Below are 22945 nucleotides of genomic sequence, written 5' to 3'. Positions count from 1 at the left end.
ATAAAATATGTAAATATTACATGTTATTATGAATGTTACTATATACTACATATATACTTACAGTGTGTATATTAAATATGTAAATATTACATGTTATTATTAATGTTACTGGATACTACATACATACTTACAGTGTGTATATAAAATATGTAAATTGTACATGTTATTATGAACTTTACTAGATACTACATATAAACTTACAGTGTGTGTATAAAATATGTAAATATTACATGTTAAAATGAATGTTACTTGATACTACATACATACTTACATCGTGTGTATACAAAATATGTAAATATTACATGTCATTATGAATGTTACTAGATTACATATATACTTACAGTGTGTATATAAAATATGTAAATATTACATGTTATTATGAATGTTACTACATTACATATATACATACAGTGTGTATATAAAATATGTAAATATTACATATTACTATGAATGTTACTACATTACATATATACTTACAGTGTGTATATAAAATATTTAAATATTACATGTTATTATGCATGTTACTAGATACTGCATGTATAGTTACAGTGTGCACATAAAATATGTAAATATTACATGTTATTATGAATGTTACTTGATACTACATATATACTTACAGTGTGTATACAAAATATGTAAATATTACATGTTATTATGAATGTTACTAGATTACTTATATACTTATAGTGTGTATATAAAATATGTAAATATTACATATTATTATGAATGTTACTACATTACATATATACTTACAGTGTGTATATAAAATATGTAAATATTACATGTTATTATGAATGTTACTGCATTACATATACTGTATACTTACAGTGTGTATATAAAATATGTAAATATTACATGTTATTATGAATGTTACTAGATACTACATATATGCTTACAGTGTGTATATAAAATATGTAAATATTACATATTATTATGAATGTTACTACATTACATATATACTTACAGTGTGTATATAAAATATGTAAATATTACATGTTATTATACATGTTACTAAATACTGCATGTATACTTATAGTGTGCACATAAAATATGTAAATATTACATGTTATTATGAATGTTACTTGATACTACATATATACTTACAGTGTGTATACAAAATATGTAAATGTTACATGTTATTATGAATCTTACTAGATTACTTATATACTTAGTGTGTATATAAAATATGTAAATATTACATATTATTATGAATGTTACTACATTACATATATACTTACAGTGTGTATATAAAATATTTAAATATTACATGTTATTATGCATGTTACTAGATACTGCATGTATACTTACAGTGTGCACATAAAATATGTAAATTTCACATGTTATTATGAATGTTACTAGATACTACATATATACTTACAGTGTGTATATAAAATATGTAAATATTACATGTTGTTATGAATGTTACTGGATACTACATATATACTTACAGTGTGTATATAAAAACTTGATGGAGGTTTTCAGAAGGCTTTATAGGCGGAATAGAGCGATTCCCATTAGCTCTAATGTTAGCTAACTTTTGCGAAACTTTATTTTCAATTTAGAATGTATAAAAAAAGGAAAAAAAAGTGTTCTTGTCTTCCATAATGATTGTGAATGTGCAGCTAAGTGTACCATCACACCTTTAATTGCATGCTAACAAGTGGCAGCGCCTGATTGGCTCATGAGACAATTAGCTGAACGGCCTCGAAAAACTCCCAGCGAGAAGAAGAAACTGTGAGACTCCAACTTGAACATGTGGTTCACTTCTTTTTACACTTGTATCAGCCACTCTTTCGTGGTTCTACTGTTAGCACTACTGCTTTAAGACTGGCCCATTACCATGACGCAACTTCTTTTTACATAGTGTTGCTAACCTAGCATGATGTTAACATGTAATGTTAGCATGTTGCTCACATAACTATGCTAGTGTTGCTAACCTAGCATGATGTTACAATGTAATGTTAGCATGTAGCTCACATAGCCTTGCTAGTGTTATTAACTTTGCATGATACTAAATATATAATGTTAGCATGTAGCCCACATAGCTATGTTAGTGTTGTTTACCTATCATGATGTTAAAATGTAATTTTAGCATGTAGCTGACATAGCTTTACTAGTGTTATTAACTTTGCATGATGCTAAATATATAATGTTAGCATGTAGCCCACATAGCTATGCTAGAGTTATTAACTTTGCATAATGCTAATATTTAATTTTAGCATGTAGCTCACATAGCTATGATGGTATTTCGAGCTTTGTATAATGTGAAAATGTAATGTTAGCATGTAGCTCACATTGGTATGCTAGTGTTGCTAACCTAGTATGATGCTAAAATGTATTTTTAGCATGTAGCTCACATGGCAATGCTAGTGTTGTTAACCTAGCATGATGTCAAAACATAATGTTAGCATGTAGCTCACATGGCAATGCTAGTGTTGCTAACCTAGCATGATGTTAAAATGTAATGTTACCATGTAGCTCACATAGCTATGCTAGTGTTGCTAACCTAGCATGATGTTAGCATGTAGCTCACATAGCTATGCTAGTGTTGCTAACCTAGCATGATGTCAAAACATAATGTTATTATGTAGCTCACATAGCAATGCTCGTGTTGCTAACCTAGCATGACGTTAAAATGTAATGTTACCATGTAGCTCACATAGCTATGCTAGTGTTGCTAACCCAGCATGATGTTAGCATGTAGCTCACATGGCTATGTTAGTGTTGCTAACCCAGCATGATGTTAGCATGTAGCTGACCTGCTAGTGTTGCTAAGTGAAGTGAATGTGAATGTTACTGTCATGTTCCTTAAGAAAGAAGGCATTTGAAATAAAAATGGAGGTTTGCTGACCGCTGGCGGTGGTGAGGAAGGAGACAGTCTCAGTGTCCTTGCCGTCGTTGTAGACTGCCAGGTGCCAGATGCCAGACTCCATGTACTGAATGAAGCCTGTGTCGTGTGTGCTCACAGGGGCCAGGCTCCTCTGCAGGGCGGCGGGCCCCTCCAGGCCGGGAGGGTGGTGGGCCAGCAGACGTCGGCCATCCAGCAGCTCCACAAAGTCAAACTGCACACATGCAGGGGGGGAGTCAGTGGATGGATGCATGGATGGATGCATGGATCGATGGATGCATGGATGCATGGATCGATGGATCGATGGATGCATGGATGCATGGATGCATGGATCGATGGATGCATCCATCCAGATCTAGAGATTTTCATCCATGCATAGATGGATGCATGGATCAATCAATCAATCAATCAATCAATCAATGTTTATTTATATAGCCCTAAATCACAAGTGTCTCAAAGGGCTGCACAAGCCACAACAACATCCTCGGTACAAAGCCCACATAAGGGCAAGGAAAAACTCACCCCAGTGGGACGTCGATGTGAATGACTATGAGAAACCTTGGAGAGGACCGCATATGTGGGTAACCCCCCCTCCCCCTCTAGGGGAGACCGAAAGCAATGGATGGGTCTGACATAATAGGATGGATGCATGGATGGATGGGTGCATGGATGGATGGATGGATCGATGGATGCATGGATGGATGCATGAATGGATGCATGGATAGATGCATGGATGGATGGATGCATGGATGGATGGATGCATGATGGATGCATGGATGGATGGATAGATGCATGAATGGATGGATGGATGGATGGATGCATGGGTGGATGGATGGATGCCTGGATGAATGCATGGATGGATGCATGGATGGATGGATAGATGCATGGATGGATGCATGGATGGATAGATGCATGATGGATGGATGGATGCATGGATGGATGCCTGGATGAATGCATGGATGGATGCATGGATGCATGGATGGATGGATGGATGCCTGGATGAATGCATGGATGGATGGATGGATAGATGCATGAATGGATGCATGGATGGATAGATGCATGATGGATGCATGGATGGATGGATAGATGCATGAATGGATGGATGGATGGATGGATGCATGGGTGGATGGATGGATGCATGGGTGGATGGATGGATGCCTGGATGAATGCATGGATGGATGGATAGATGCATGGATGGATGCATGGATGGATAGATGCATGATGGATGCATGAATGGATGGATAGATGCATGGATGGATGCATGGATGGATGGATAGATGCATGAATGGATGGATGGATGCATGGATGGATGGATGGATGCCTGGATGAATGCATGGATGGATGGATGGATGGATGGATAGACGCATGAATGGATGCATGGATGGATAGATGCATGCATGAATGGATGGATGCATGGATGGATGCATGGATGGATGGATAGATGCATGGATGGATGCATGGATGGATGGGTAGATGCATGGATGGATGGATGGATGCATGGATGGATGGATAGATGCATGAATGGATGGATGGATGCCTGGATGAATGCATGGATGGATGCATGGATGGATGGATGGATAGATGCATGAATGGATGCATGGATGGATAGATGCATGCATGAATGGATGGATGCATGGATGGATGGATAGATGCATGGATGGATGCATGGATGGATAGATGTAGGGATGGATGCATGGATGGATGGATAGATGCATGGATGGATGCATGGATGGATGGATAGATGCATGAATGGATGGATGGGTAGATGCATGGATGGATGGATAGATGCACGGATGGATGCATGGATAGATGGATAGATGCATGAATGGATGGATGGATGCATGGGTGGATGGATGGATGCCTGGATGAATGCATGGATGGATAGATGCATGAATGGATGGATGGATGCATGGGTGGATGGATGGATGCCTGGATGAATGCATGGATGGATGGATGGATAGATGCGTGAATGGATGCATGGATAGATGCATGGGTGGATGCATGGATGGATAGATGCATGCATGAATGGATGGATGGATGGATGGATGGATGGATGGATGGATGGATGCATGGATGGATAGGTGCATGAATGGATGGATGGATGTAGTTTTAAGGTGGCCCTGCAGTATTTGAGTTTTGAGGTGGACTTGAACAAAGAAATACGTGGACTGTGTAACAAATGAAGTTGAAGTCATCCAGGATCTCTTCTCAGTTTTCCATCCCAGCAGAAGAAAACCTTGAAGAAGTGTAATGTTGGTGAAGACTTGAGGAGCAGACTGACCTGCGTGTGAGACGGGGGCAGACCCCTCCTGCCGTAGACCCCCACTAAGGCGTCTTTGCCGAGGGACACGTTGAACTTCAGGTACATGGGGTGATCCACGAAGACCTGAGACCTCCAGAAGACGGCGGGCGGGATCTGCTGGGCCACTTTGCGTCCCACGTCGATCTCGCCCATGTCGATGTAGCTGTCGTCAGGGAACAAGCCGCCTGCTGGGAGGTCAGAGAGGTCAACTTCAATATAGTAGTAGAAGTATTTAACCACCTCACTGCTTGACGTGCACTCATTAGGAAGCAAACTACTTGTATTCATGTTTCTGCCTTTTAATTGAAGCATTCCACAGGAAGGGCATGTTGGGAAGTAATATTCAACGCTGGAACATATGGCGCTACAAAACGCTGCAGACGTAATTAAAGCGACAGTAGTAAAAGTGAGAGTTGTAATTATATTTGAGAAGGGCCAAAAAGAGGCCATATGCTGCCTGTTGGAGCCGCTCGTGTTGCTGGAAGATGACATCTGTTCGCTTGCGTGCTCCTGATTGACGCCTGGAGCCAGCAATCACCGCAAAAAAAGTGCTACTTAAAGGGACGTGCACCTTTTTTTGGGGGGGGGGGGGGGGGGGGGGGGGGGGGGGGGGGGGGTTATCTAGTAACATTCATAATAACATGTAATATATACATATTTTATATACACACTGCAAGTATATATGTAGTAATTAGTAACATTCATAATACAATGAATATTTACATATTTTATATACCAACTATAAGTATATATGTAGTATCTAGTAACATTCATAATAACATGTAATATATACATATTTGATATACACACTGTAAGTATATATGTAATATCTAGTAACATTGATAATAGCATGTAATGTTTACATATTGTATATACACACTGTAAATATATATGTAGTATCTAGTAACATTCATAATAGCATGTAATGTTTACATATTTTATATACACTGTAAATATATATGTAGGATCTAGTAATATTCATAATAACATGTAATATTTACATATTTTATATACACACTGTAAGTATATATGTAGTGTAGTAACATTCATAATAACATGTAATATTTACATATTTTATATACACACTGTAAGTATATATGTAATGTAGTAACATTCATAATAACATGTAATATTTACATATTTTATACACACACTGTAAATATATATGTAGTATCTAGTAACATTCATAATAGCATGTAATGTTTACATATTTTATATACACTGTAAATATATATGTAGTATCTAGTAATATTCATAATAACATGTAATATTTACATATTTTATATACACACTGCAAGTATATATGTAGCAACTAGTAACATTCATAATAACAATTAATATTTACATATTTTATATACACTGTAAGTATATATGTAATATCTAGTAACATTCATAATAGCATGTCATGTTTACATATTTTATATACACACTGCAAATATATATGTAGTAACTAGTAACATAAATAATAACAATTAATATTTACATATTTTATATACACACTATAAGTATATATGTAGTATCTAGTAATATTCATAATAACATGTAATATTTACATATTTTATATACACACTGCAAGTATATATGTAGTAATTAGTAACATTCATAATACAATTAATATTTACATATTTTAAATACACACTATAAGTATATATGTAGTATCTAGTAACATTCATAATAACATGTAATATATACATATTTTATATACACACTGTAAGTATATATGTAATATCTAGTAACATTCATAATAGCATGTAATGTTTACATATTTTATATACACTGTAAATATATATGTAGTATCTTGTAACATTCATAATAGCATGTAATTTTTACATATTTTATATACACTGTAAATATATATGTAGTATCTAGTAATATTCATAATAACATGTAATATTTACATATTTTATATACACACTGCAAGTATATATGTAGTAACTAGTAACATTAATAATAACAATTAATATTTACATATTTTATATACACACTATAAGTATATATGTAGTATCTAGTAACATTCATAATAACATGTATTTTTTACATATTTTATCCACACACTGAAAGTATATATGTAATGTAGTAACATTCATAATAACATGTAATATTTACATAATTTATGTACACGCTGTAAGTATATAAGTAATGTAGCAACATTTATAATAACATGTAATATTTATATATTTTATATACACGCTTAAGTATATAAGTAATGCAGTAAAATTCATAATATGTAATATTTACATATTTTATATACATGATGTAAGTATATATATATATATATATATATATATATATATATATAATGTAGTAAAATTCATAATAACATGTCATATGTACATATTTCCATCATTTGAAGTATTAATTTCACAGATGCATCACAACGTTCACTTTCCCTTCAACAACAACAACAAGACTACTAATCATGGCAGACTTGATGAGAGACAACAAAAACTACTTTGGAACAAATGATGATCCAGAAACTTCTATTTTTGAGCCTGAATACAAGGAGGATGATCTACAGGTTATAGAAGCTGTGTGCTAAACAGATGTAGCTTTAGTCAAACACTCAGCATCATGTAGCAGTGTTGCTAAGTACTAAACAAGATATATAAACATGATAAAACAATCACTTACTGTACAATGTCTGCTCTGTCTGTATCTTCCCCTTAACGTCAACAATTCATCATCATCATCCTCACAAAGGCTTAAAAAAAGTGTCTTTTTAGCCATCTCTGGGTCTACTTTGGATGTCAAAGTTGACCAACTTGTGGGTTTATGTCCACAACCTTCTACTATCCAGGTGAGAGACATGATTTATCATCTACAATTAACTTTCACCAACTCAGAGGCCATGCAGCAGCTCACCATGTCAATATAGCAACATAAGCTAGTTAGCTCTCTAAAAGTAGTCCCTCTGTGTTAGCACTTATAATAATACTTGTTAATACTCAGGTCACCACATGTAAATGGAGTATTGTTGGTGTGTTTTTAGAGGGATTTAAGGGTGCGATAGAGTTAGCCACCTCTTAGTTGCCATATTTGAGGATTTAGAATAGATCAAAACATGTGTTGTAGTCATAGATGAGGATTGTTCCCCTTTAAGAGTCAGCCAGCAGTTTTGTAGCCACCATGGAAGCATCTACTCGCCACTTGTGCTACGTGATATTCCACTTTGAAGAAACACATGTGATTGTGGGTGGTGTCAGCAAATGACTTGTTGTGGCGTCGCAGCTGAGTAGTTTTCAAAGAATTGTGCTTAGCTGGTGAGTGTTTGTCACGCCGCCGCCTTGGATATTGATTTTTCTAAGCAGCAAAGGTCGCCCTCGCTAACCACGCTGGCTAAAGGAAAAAGGACAACTGCTGGATTCGTCTATATGCTAATGAGCCCTCCTCCACCTCCCGTGGCAGCCAAGATGGAGGCCAGCAAACTTCCCGGGAGTCAGACAGTCGTCCCCGAGGACCCAGCACACGTTCTTTGGCTGGCAGGCTAGCGGTGCGGGCGGGAGATGAAAGGATCACATTTGTCGCTAATCCCGCCCCTTTCGCGCTTCCCCCGGCACGACAACGCTCCTACGGTTACAATGCAGACGTGCCCACGGACCGCAGAGACGGCAGAGAATGTCAGCCGGCTAACAAACTTTCCGGCGGAACTTTTTCGCCTGCGCCGCCGCGATAAAGTGCTTAGACGCCGCTTACTGTCGTCTTTGCGCCCGCGACCCGGCGCTTCCAGGCCCGTGTTGCCCAGCGGCCCCAGGCTCAGGTCGGTAGGTAACGTCAGGCCGCTTGTGTTGTCCTCCGTCACGTGGTACATCTGTCTGTGCGTGGGCTTCAGGTGCCAGTTGAGGCCCAAAAGGTGCATGGCTGGAAGAGAGGAAAACATCTTGTTACGCAACTCCCACACATTTTCACAATAACAGCGTTATAAAACAACAGTGTTATTATACAACTGTGTTCATATGTAACACTGTTATTATATGACAGTGTATTATACAACAGTGCTAATATACAACAGTGTTATTATATAACAGTGTTATTATATAACAGTGTTATTATATAACATTGTTACTAAACAACATTATTATACAACATTGTTATATAACAGTGTTATTATACAACAGTGTTCATATGTAACACTGTTATTATATGACAGTGTATTATACAACAGTGCTAATACACAACAATGTTGTTATATAACAGTGTTATTATATACCAGTATTATTATATAACAGTGTTATTATATACCAGTATTATTATACAACAGTGTTATTATACAACAGTGCTAATATACAACAGTGTTATTATATAACAGTGTTATTATATAACAGTGTTATTATACAACAGTGTTATTATACAACACTGTTATTATATACCAGTATTATTATACAACAGTGTTATTATACAACGGTGTTATTATATAACAGTGTTATTATATAACAGTATTATTATACAACAGTGTTATTATATACCAGTATTATTATACAACAGTTTTATTATATACCAGTATTATTATACAACAGTGTTATTATATACCAGTATTATTATACAACAGTGTTATTATATACCAGTATTATTATACAACAGTGTTATTATACAACAGTGTTATTATACAACAGTGTTATTATACAACAGTGTTATTATATAACAGTGTTATTATATACCAGTGTTATTATATACCAGTATTATTATACAACAGTGTTATTATACAACGGTGTTATTATATAACAGTGTTATTATATAACAGTATTATTATACAACAGTGTTATTATATACCAGTATTATTATACAACAGTTTTATTATATACCAGTATTATTATACAACAGTGTTATTATATACCAGTATTATTATACAACAGTGTTATTATATACCAGTATTATTATACAACAGTGTTATTATACAACAGTGTTATTATACAACAGTGTTATTATATAACAGTGTTATTATATACCAGTGTTATTATATACCAGTATTATTATATACCAGTATTATTATACAACAGTGTTATTATATACCAGTATTATTATACAACAGTGTTATTATATACCAGTATTATTATACAACAGTGTTATTATACAACAGTGTTATTATACAACAGTGTTATTATATAACAGTGTTATTATATACCAGTATTATTATACAACAGTGTTATTATATACCAGTATTATTATACAACAGTGTTATTATACAACAGTGTTATTATACAACAGTGTTATTATATAACAGTGTTATTATATACCAGTGTTATTATATACCAGTATTATTATACAACAGTGTTATTATATACCAGTATTATTATACAACAGTGTTATTATATACCAGTATTATTATACAACAGTGTTATTATATACCAGTATTATTATACAACAGTGTTATTATACAACAGTGTTATTATACAACAGTGTTATTATACAACAGTGTTATTATATAACAGTGTTATTATATACCAGTGTTATTATATACCAGTATTATTATACAACAGTGTTATTATATACCAGTATTATTATACAACAGTGTTATTATATACCAGTATTATTATACAACAGTGTTATTATACAACAGTGTTATTATACAACAGTGTTATTATATAACAGTGTTATTATATACCAGTGTTATTATACAACAGTTTTATTATACAAGTGTTATTATACAACAGTGTTATTATATAACAGTGTTATTATATACCAGTATTATTATATACCAGTATTATTATACAACAGTGCTATTATACAACATTGTTATTATATAACATTGTTATTATACAACTGTTATTATACAACAGTGTTAATATGTAACAGTGTTATTATACAACAGTGTTATTATACAACAGTGTTATTATATAACATTGTTATTAAACAAGATTATTATATAACATTGTTATTATACAACAGTGTTATTATACAACAGTGTTATTATACAACAGTGTTATTATATAACATTGTTATTAAACAAGATTATTATACAACAGTGTTATTATACAACAGTGTTATTACATACCAGTATTATTAAACAACAGCGTTATTATATAAGTGTTATTATATAACAGTGTTATTATACAACAGTGTTATTATATAACAGTGTTGTGTTATTATATAACAGTGTTATTATACAACAGTGTTATTATACAACGGTGTTATTTTATAACAGCGTTATTATACAATTGCGTTATTACCAGTGTTATTATCAAGGATTGAAGTGACAAGCTTGCAAGACTACAACACCCAGTTTGTGGACAAGGAGACTACAGCCGTGGAAACACATTCAATCTCGTCATTAGCTAGCGCTAGCACAAAACAGTGACAACATTCAGCAGAGCTGCTTCATAAACCGCAAGTTTGAGCTGACAAACACAGCTGAGCTAATGCTGCTATGTCTGGGCGCTGACGTCACACGTCACTTGGCAACAGGCACACGCCTTTTAAAAGCACACACACACCCTGCTCTCATGAAACATCACAACTGCCTGTGCAATATAGTTCAATCTTATTTTCAAAATAAACAAAATAATTATTTAGTAAATATTTATATTTATGAAAGGGTAATTACATTGGTAATTAAAATACTTTTAGACAAAGTAACGAGTAACTATAATAATTACTTATTTAAAGTATTTTTTTTAAACACTGGCTCCAACATTCCTGATGTTCTTAACAGAATACAAGATGAAGATATCATCCAAATTCCTCAACCTGACTAAAATGTAAAAAGCTTCCAAGAGAACACAAATTAAATATTTTGTGTACGCCAAACAGGAAGTGAACAGACAGCTGATGGAGGAACAAACAGGAAGTGAACACGACTGATGTAGAAACAAAGAGGAAGTGAACACGACTGATGGAGGAACAAACAGGAAGTGAACACAACTGATGGAGGAACAAAGAGGAAGTGGACACGACTAATGGAGGAACAAAGAGGAAGTGGACAAACAGATGATGTAGGAACAAACAGGAAGTGAACACGACTGATGTAGGAACAAACAGGAAGTGAACACGACTGATGGAGGAACAAAGAGGAAGTGGACACGACTGATGGAGGAACAAAGAGGAAGTGAACAAACAGATGATGGAGGAACAAACAGGAAGTGGACAAACAGATGATGTAGGAACAAACAGGAAGTGAACACGACTGATGGAGGAACAAAGAGGAAGTGGACACGACTGATGGAGGAACAAAGAGGAAGTGGACAAACAGATGATGTAGGAACAAACAGGAAGTGAACACGGCTGATGGAGGAACAAAGAGGAAGTGAACAAACAGATGATGGAGGAACAAACAGGAAGTGAACACGACTGATGTAGGAACAAAGAGGAAGTGGACAAACAGATGATGTAGGAACAAACAGGAAGTGGACACGACTGATGGAGGAACAAACAGGAAGTGAACACGACTGATGGAGGAACAAAGAGGAAGTGAACAAACAGATGATGGAGGAACAAAGAGGAAGTGGACAAACAGATGATGGAGGAACAAACAGGAAGTGAACAAGACTGATGTAGGAACAAACAGGAAGTGAACACGACTGATGGAGGAACAAACAGGAAGTGAACACGACTGATGGAGGAACAAAGAGGAAGTGGACAAACAGACGATGGAGGAACAAACAGGAAGTGAACACGACTGATGTAGGAACAAACAGGAAGTGAACACGACTGATGGAGGAACAAAGAGGAAGTGGACAAACAGATGATGTAGGAACAAACAGGAAGTGGACAAACAGATGATAGAGGAACAAACAGGAAGTGAACATGACTGATGTAGGAACAAACAGGAAGTGAACACGACTGATGGAGGAACAAAGAGGAAGTGGACAAACAGATGATGTAGGAACAAACAGGAAGTGGACAAACAGATTATAGAGGAACAAACAGGAAGTGAACATGACTGATGTAGGAACAAATAGGAAGTGAACACGACTGATGGAGGAACAAAGAGGAAGTGGACAAACAGATGATGGAGGAACAAAGAGGAAGTGAACACGACCGATGGAGGAACAAAGAGGAAGTGGACAAACAGATGATGTAGGAACAAACAGGAAGTGGACAAACAGATGATAGAGGAACAAACAGGAAGTGAACATGACTGATGTAGGAACAAACAGGAAGTGAACACGACTGATGGAGGAACAAAGAGGAAGTGGACAAACAGATGATGTAGGAACAAACAGGAAGTGGACAAACAGATGATAGAGGAACAAACAGGAAGTGAACATGACTGATGTAGGAACAAAGAGGAAGTGAACAGGACTGATGTAGGAAGAAAGAGGAAGTGAACACACAAGTGATGGAGGAAGACAAAAAGCTTTGATGCTCAGCAGCAGGTTGTGCTGACCTGCAGCAACTAAACGCCACGCTGACCTTCAGTGACAACATCTGTCCCCCATCACTAAATACACCATGAAGAAGACCTCGGGGACACGGAGGCTGTGATGATGTTTCACAAGGACGACAAAAGAAGTGGTGTGACCATGGAGGAGGAGGGAGGGAAGGTGGGGGGGGGTGACAGATGACCAATACCAGACTGGACAAGACCAGCTGACTCAGGCAGAAAAGTCAGCAGTCAGCAGAAAAAGGCCCAGAAAGTCAATATCAGCATTTGATTGCTTTGTTACGTCTCAAGTAATGAACACAACATTCATGGATTTCTACATTTCATCTTCTCCACTCAGCTGCTAACATTCTTTACTCCACTGCAGCACAACCATAACACATCCATCCTTAAGGCCCAAGCTGTTTGTTTACATGCTTTTTTTTATTTCTCTTTGTTGTTTAGGCTTATTGGACCCTAATTAGAATAACAACTAATATGATGTATTTAGTCCATAAGTACACAAACGTGTACTTCATGTTTAGTGACATTTTTTATTTTTATTTTTACACTTTTTTCCCCCAAATTCCATTGTATGTTATACTCTTCTGACACCACCAGATGGCAGTATAAGTGTCCACATAAGTGGCCATAAGACCCCAATTCAGTAGTGTACACAATAATGGAAATAAGAGCTAAAAGGTGCTGTCCACGCATGTGGCCACTAAGCCTCTAGAGGTTAAATTAATATCAACTTCCTCACAACTTTGTACAAAAATTTAAACCCTCCCCAACTTTCTGACCAACCAGTGTCATCCATCACTGACACATCAAAGGATATTTTGGTTTTTTCACCTTCTAAAGCAGTACAATATTTACATTATTTGTCAATAAAACACAAAATGCAATTTCAGTAGAAACTTTGTGTGATTGCTGAAGAGCTAAAGCCAAACTGAAATGCTCACAGCGCTAACACTCTGAACAGATAGCGTCAAGTAACAAAATATTTGGCTTAGAGGTGCAAAATGAGCTAAAGAAGCTAGCATGCTAACAGTACCATGCTTATAGTTAACATTAGTAGCTACTAAAAAATGTGACAATGAGGTGTATACCTGTTAAATGATCAAAAATGCTAACATGCTAATGTTAGCATGCTAAAAGGATAACTGTAATGTGTCAAGTAGCAGATTATATTACTTGAGGTGGAACATCTGGAAAAAAAAAGTTACAAATGTTTAGCATGCATCAAGTATCAAAATAACTATACATAAAAATTGTTAAAAAAAACAGCATGCTAACTGAAAGTTAGATGCTAGTATTAGCAAATTAGCAAGTCGAGCTAAAAAAAAAAAAGCAAGCATGCTAACAGTACCATGCTAACAATAGCTTTCTTATAGTTATCATTAGAGAACTATGAAAAATGCTAGCATGCTAATGTTAGCATGCTAGAATGCTAACCGTTTTGAACTTAGCCACTTTGGTGTAAAAATAACTTATGTTTCCTACTTCCTGTTCCTGTCTACAGTGCTAAGCCTTGTGGGTAATGTAGTGTATAAAAGTGGAATCCCTAGCTGACATGTAAGGATATATTTCATGTTTATTTCATTAGGAAGAATGTTTTCATTGGCAATGTTGACCGAGCAAAGAGGCAGCACTCACATGTTAGAGATGTTGGAGCGTGATGATAAACTCTGATTAAAGGTGGTGTTTCCTACAATTGTCTAAATAATGTCAATTATTAGTTATCATGAATTATTTCAGACTGGTGTCAAGGAGGAGGCTGGCAGGACTAACGAGACACGCGTCACATGACCTCCTTCCACTGGCCCGTGGCAGGAAGTGTGGTCACACCGTGTGCCAATTACACGCAGCGTGAAGACTCCTCGCCGCCGCCCCGGGTCATGGTTGAGTGGTGTGAAGTGAGGAGACGTGACAGAGATCACATGATCAAAGTCACAATGATGTCATGGAAATAAACATGGAGCCAAATGTCAACACTCAAGATGGCCGCTGTGTTGAAGTCTGACGCTACCTCAATTATGAAGAAGCACTCACTAAACAACTAACCAGCTTAAGTAAACAACTTACTCACTCACTAAACAACTAACCAGCTTAAGTAAACAACTTACTCACTCACTAAACAACTAACCAACTTAAGTAAACAAGTTACTCACTCACTCACTAAACAACTAACCAGCTTAAGTAAACAAGTTACTCACTCACTCACTAAACAACTAACCAACTTAAGTAAACAAGTTACTCACTCACTCACTAAACAACTAACCAGCTTAAGTAAACAAGTTACTCACTCACTCACTAAACAACTAACCAACTTAAGTAAACAAGTTACTCACTCACTCACTAAACAACTAACCAGCTTAAGTAAACAACTTACTCACTCACTCACTCACTCACTAAACAACTAACCAGCTTAAGTAAACAAGTTACTCACTCACTCACTAAACAACTAACCAACTTAAGTAAACAAGTTACTCGCTCACTCACTCACTAAACAACTAACCAGCTTAAGTAAACAAGTTACTCACTCACTAAACAACTAACCAACTTAAGTAAACAAGTTACTCACTCACTCACTAAACAACTAACCAGCTTAAGTAAACAAGTTACTCACTCACTCACTCACTAAACAACCAACCAGCTTAAGTAAACAAGTTACTCACTCACTCACTAAACAACTAACCAGCTTAAGTAAACAAGTTACTCACTCACTCACTCACTAAACAACCAACCAGCTTAAGTAAACAAGTTACTCACTCACTCACTAAACAACTAACCAGCTTAAGTAAACAACTTACTCACTCACTAAACAACTAACCAGCTTAAGTAAACAACTTACTCACTCACTAAACAACTAACCAACTTAAGTAAACAAGTTACTCACTCACTCACTAAACAACTAACCAGCTTAAGTAAACAAGTTACTCACTCACTCACTCACTCACTAAACAACTAACCAGCTTAAGTAAACAAGTTACTCACTCACTCACTAAACAACTAACCAACTTAAGTAAACAAGTTACTCGCTCACTCACTCACTCACTAAACAACTAACCAGCTTAAGTAAACAAGTTACTCACTCACTAAACAACTAACCAACTTAAGTAAACAAGTTACTCACTCACTCACTAAACAACTAACCAGCTTAAGTAAACAAGTTACTCACTCACTCACTCACTAAACAACCAACCAGCTTAAGTAAACAAGTTACTCACTCACTCACTAAACAACTAACCAGCTTAAGTAAACAAGTTACTCACTCACTCACTCACTCACTCACTAAACAACTAACCAGCTAAAGTAAACAAGTTACTCACTCACTCACTCACTAAACAACCAACCAGCTTAAGTAAACAAGTTACTCACTCACTCACTAAACAACTAACCAGCTTAAGTAAACAAGTTACTCACTCACTCACTCACTAAACAACTAACCAGCTAAAGTAAACAAATTACTCACTCACTCACTCACTAAACAACTAACCAGCTTAAGTAAACAAGTTACTCACTCACTCACTCACTCACTCACTCACTCACTCACTAAACAACTAACCAACTTAAGTAAACAAGTTACTCACTCACTCACTAAACAACTAACCAGCTTAAGTAAACAAGTTACTCACTCACTCACTCACTCACTAAACAACTAACCAGCTTAAGTAAACAAGTTACTCACTCACTCACTCACTCACTCACTAAACAACTAACCAGCTTAAGTAAACAAGTTACTCATTCACTCACTCACTCACTAAACAACTAACCAACTTAAGTAAACAAGTTACTCACTCACTCACTAAACAACTAACCAGCTTAAGTAAACAAGTTACTCACTCACTCACTCACTCACTCACTAAACAACCAACCAGCTTAAGTAAACAAGTTACTCACTCACTCACTAAACAACTAACCAGCTTAAGTAAACAAGTTACTCACTCACTCACTCACTAAACAACTAACCAGTTAAAGTAAACAAGTTACTCACTCACTCACTCACTAAACAACCAACCAGCTTAAGTAAACAAGTTACTCACTCACTCACTAAACAACTAACCAGCTTAAGTAAACAAGTTACTCACTCACTCACTCACTAAACAACTAACCAGCTAAAGTAAACAAATTACTCACTCACTAAACAACTAACCAGCTTAAGTAAACAAGTTACTCACTCACTCACTCACTCACTCACTCACTAAACAACTAACCAACTTAAGTAAACAAGTTACTCACTCACTCACTAAACAACTAACCAGCTTAAGTAAACAAGTTACTCACTCACTCACTCACTAACTAAACAACTAACCAGCTTAAGTAAACAAGTTACTCACTCACTCACTCACTAAACAACTAACCAGCTTAAGTAAACAAGTTACTCATTCACTCACTCACTCACTAAACAACTAACCAACTTAAGTAAACAAGTTACTCACTCACTAAACAACTAACCAGCTTAAGTAAACAAGTTACTCACTCACTCACTCACTCACTAAACAACTAACCAGCTTAAGTAAACAAGTTACTCACTCACTCACTCACTCACTCACTAAACAACTAACCAGCTTAAGTAAACAAGTTACTCACTCACTCACTCACCCACTCACTCAACAAGTAACAAACTAAGTAACCAAGTAACTCACTCACTCATTCAATAACCAAGTAACTCACTAACTCACTCACTCAAAACCAACTCACTCACTCAACAAGTAACCAACTAAGTAACCAAGTAACTCACTCACTCACTCATTCAATAACAACGTAACTCACTCACTCAACAAGTAACCAACTAAGTAAATGGTAAATGGGTTATACTTGTATAGCACTTCTCTATCTTTTTAAGGAACTCAAAGTGCTTTGACACTATTTAAACATGTCCTCACTGAAACATAATAGTTATGAAACATAATAATTATGAAACATGTTCTCACTGAAACATAATAATTATGAAACATGTCCTCACTGAAACATAATCATTATGAAACATAATAATTATTAAACATGTCCTCACTGAAACATAATAATTATGAAACATGTCCTCACTGAAACATAATAGTTATGAAACATAATAATTATGAAACATGTCCTCACTGAAACATAATAATTATGAAACATGTCCTCACTGAAACATAATCATTATGAAACATGTCCTCACTGAAACATAATAATTATTAAACATGTCCTCACTGAAACATAATAATTATTAAACATGTCCTCACTGAAACATAATAATTATGAAACATAATAATTATTAAACATGTCCTCACTGAAACATAATAATTATGAAACATGTCCTCACTGAAACATAATAATTATTCAATGTGTCCTCACTGAAACATAATAATTATGAAACATGTCCTCACTGAAACACAATAATTATTAAATATGTCCTCACTGAAACATAATAATTATGAAACATGTCCTCACTGAAACATAATAATTATTAAACATGTCCTCACTGAAACATAATAATTATGAAACATAATAATTATGAAACATGTCCTCACTGAAACATAATAATTATGAAACATGTCCTCACTGAAACATAATAATTATGAAACATGTCCTCACTGAAACATAATCATTATGAAACATAATAATTATTAAACATGTCCTCACTGAAACATAATAATTATGAAACATGTCCTCACTGAAACATAATAGTTATGAAACATAATAATTATGAAACATGTCCTCACTGAAACATAATAATTATGAAACATGTCCTCACTGAAACATAATCATTATGAAACATGTCCTCACTGAAACATAATAATTATTAAACATGTCCTCACTGAAACATAATAATTATTAAACATGTCCTCACTGAAACATAATAATTATTAAACATAATAATTATTAAACATGTCCTCACTGAAACATAATAATTATTAAACATGTCCTCACTGAAACATAATAATTATTAAACATGTCCTCACTGAAACATAATAATTATGAAACATAATACTTATGAAACATGTCCTCACTGAAACATAATAATTATGAAACATGTCCTCACTGAAACATAATAATTATTAAACATGTCCTCACTGAAACATAATAATTATGAAACATGTCCTCACTGAAACATGATAATTATAACATCATGCTAAGTTAGCCACAATAACATACTGTAGCTATGTGAGCTAAATGCCAACTGTATGTTTTAACATCATGCTAGGTCAGCAACACTAGCATAGCTATGTGAGCTACATGCTAACATCCATCCATCCATCCATTTTCTACCGCTTGTCCTGTTCGGGTTAAAATCATGCTAGGTTAAAAGCACTAGCATGGCTATGTGAGCTACATGCTAAAATTACATTTTAACATCACACTAGGCTAGCAACACTAGCATAGCTACGTGAGCTACATGCTAACTTTACATTTTAACATCATACTAGGCTAGCAACACTTGCATAGCAATGTGAGCTACATGCTAACATTTCACTTTAAAATCATGCTACGTTAAAAGCACTAGCATATTAATGTGAGCTACATGCTAACATTAAATTTTAGCATCATACTAGGCTAGCAACACTTGCATAGCGATGTGAGCTACATGCTAACATTACATTTTAGCATCATACTAGGCTAGCAACACTTGCACAGCTATGTGAGCTACATGCTAACTTTACATTTTAACATCATGCTAAGTTAGCAGCACTAGCATAGCTATGTGAGCTACATGCTATCTGTATATTGTAACATCTTGCTAGGTTAGCACTTTCCTGCAATTCACTCCATCTACTCACTAAGTGCTAACAGGTGATGAAAAGTTGATGAAAAGGTGCGAGGGCGTGGGCGGAGCCTGAGGGTGGGCGTGTCACTCACCGATGAAGTAGGCCAGCAGGCAGAGCAGCGTGACGGAGACGAGGATGGCGGCGAGGGCGGCACATTTCCAGTTGCAGTGCTTGGAGGGCTTCTTCAGGCTGAAGGCGGGCCGGGAGAAGGCGCCGCGGGGCAAAGGTCGCGGCGGCGGCGAGTACACCGTGCTGGAGGTCAGCGGGTACCCGGGCGACGTGGTGCAGTACATCGGGGAGGTCCCGCCCGGCTTGAACAGGAAGTGCCTGCGGAGAGGCCACATCATTCAGTGTCACGGCAACACTCTGCACCGTCGCCATGGCAACGCTGCTGCCACAAGAGCTGGACCCATCAATAATCATTTCATCACATTTCTAGGAGTTATTCAACTTTTGATATATATATATATATATATATATATATATATATATATATATATATATATATATATATATATATATATAAAAATGTTTTTCTTTTTGTGGTGTTGAAAAGCAAAAACAAAATGTATAAAAATTGTTTGATTTTCATTTTATACTTCATAAAAGAAAAATGAAGATCCCAGAAACCAAAAAAAAGGACCACAATTCCCCTGATTACCTGTAATTACCAGGAATGTCTCCCCATTGAAAATGAAAACATTTGAAGTGGTCCAACAGCCACTCACCCTGGACATTCAAGCCAGCATGTTTCCTGGTTTGGAAACCCGAAATTACCAGGAATTTCCCTCAATTTAAAATGAATGGGCAATATGAATACCCACATATATATATATATATATCCCACATTTTTCATCCGTTTGAAGCGTTCCAACATCCACACACTGATCTCACCCTGGACATTCAAACCAGCATCTTTCCTGATTTGGAAGAATTCCCTGATTACCCAAAATTACCAGGAATGTCCCTCTAAAAACCTCTCCATATCCCACATTTATCATCCGATTGGAACTAGGGATGTCCAATAATGGCTTTTTGCCGATATCCGATATTTCGATAATGTCCAATTCTTTAATTACCGATACCGATATCAACCGATACCGATATCAATCGATATATACAGTCATGGAATTAACACATTATTATGCCTAATTTGGACAACCAGGTATGGTGAAGATAAGGTCCTTTTTGAAAAAAAAAATCATAAAGTAAAATAAGATAAATAAATTAAAAACATTTTCTTGAATAAAAAAGAAAGTAAAACATTATAAAAACAGTTAAATGGAAACTAGTAATGAATGAAAATGAGTCAAATGAAGTGTTAAAGGTTAGTACTATTAGTGGAGCAGCAGCACGCACAATCATGTGTGCTTACGGACTGTATCCCTTGCAGACTGTATTGATATATATTGATATATAATCAGAGGTGGGTAGTAACGTGCTACATTTACTCCGTTACATCTACTTGAGTAACTTTTGGGATAAATTGTACTTCTAAGAGTAGTTTTAATGCAACATACTTTTACTTTTACTTGAGTATATTTATAGAGAAGAAACGCTACTTTTACTCCGCTACTTTTATCTACATTCAGCTCGCTACTCGCTACTAATTTTTATCCATCTGTTAATGCACGCTTTGTTTGTTTTGGTCTGTCAGACAGACCTTCATAGTGCCTGCGTTTCAACAAATACAGTCACTGGTGACGTTTCACTTCGTTCCACCAATCAGATGCAGTCACTGGTGACGTTGGACCAATCAAACAGAGCCAGGGGTCACATGACCTGACTTAAACAAGTTGAAAAACGTATTCGGGTGTTACCATTTAGTGGTCAATTGTACGGAATATGTACTGTACTGTGCAATCTAATAATAAAAGTTCCAATCAATCAATCAAAAGTGTGAAGGAAAAAAGACCCTTTTTTATTTCAACCGTACATTCCGTCAAAAGCCTAAAGACTGACTGCACAGTTCCTGTCTTCACAATAAAAGTGCCGCTCCATCGCGCCTGCGCTTTCAAAATAATAGTCTCCGAAAGCCAGCGCAAACAAGCTAGCAAGCTACGGAGTTTGCCGCCAATGTATTTCTTGTAAAGTGTATAAAAACGAATATGGAAGCTGGACAAATAAGATGCCAAAAACCAACCACTTTCATGTGGTATTAGACAGGAAGGAGGAACTTTTTTTCTCCTCCATTTGAAAACGTGGACATTATCATCACTACTGTCTGATTACAATCAATGCAAGTCATCAGAATCAGGTAATACACCAACTTATATTCTTGTCTTCATGAAAGAAAGGAATCTATATGTGTTAAACATGCATGTATATTCATTAAAACACCTTTAACATGTAAACACAAACGGCAAAATAAATACATATAAATTATATACTGTATATATCAATGTATGTATATATATATATATATATATGTGTGTGTTTATATATATATATATATATATATATATATATACATACACATATATATGTATATGTGTATATATATATATATATGTGTGTGTGTGTGTATATATATATATATATATATATATATATATATATATATATATATATATATATATATATATATGATATGTGTGTGTGTATGTTACTCATCAGTTACTCAGTACTTGAGTAGTTTTTTCACAACATACTTTTTACTTTTACTCAAGTAAATATTTGGGTGACTACTCCTTACTTTTACTTGAGTAATACATCTCTAAAGTAACAGTACTCTTACTTGAGTACAA

The 22945-nt window shown here is 35.5% G+C and overlaps 1 protein-coding gene across 1 annotated transcript in view; it reads right to left on the bottom strand.

Annotated features, from left to right (window-relative positions):
* Positions 1–22945, bottom strand: part of tenm4 (teneurin transmembrane protein 4) — a 218553-nt gene that overhangs the window by 117040 nt on the left and 78568 nt on the right. The window contains exons 8-11 of the mRNA XM_061972168.1: positions 20290–20525; positions 8844–9008; positions 5130–5338; positions 2852–3062 (exon numbers count right to left, since the gene is read on the bottom strand). Of these exons, the coding sequence (XP_061828152.1) occupies positions 2852–3062; positions 5130–5338; positions 8844–9008; positions 20290–20525 (821 nt within the window). The remainder of the gene's footprint in view (positions 1–2851; positions 3063–5129; positions 5339–8843; positions 9009–20289; positions 20526–22945) is intronic.

This window comes from Nerophis lumbriciformis, linkage group LG17 (assembly GCF_033978685.3).
Source record: "Nerophis lumbriciformis linkage group LG17, RoL_Nlum_v2.1, whole genome shotgun sequence".
NCBI classification, from domain to species: domain Eukaryota; kingdom Metazoa; phylum Chordata; class Actinopteri; order Syngnathiformes; family Syngnathidae; genus Nerophis; species Nerophis lumbriciformis.
Note: the sequence above shows the minus strand (reverse complement) of the source record. Positions and strands in the feature narration are given on the sequence as shown.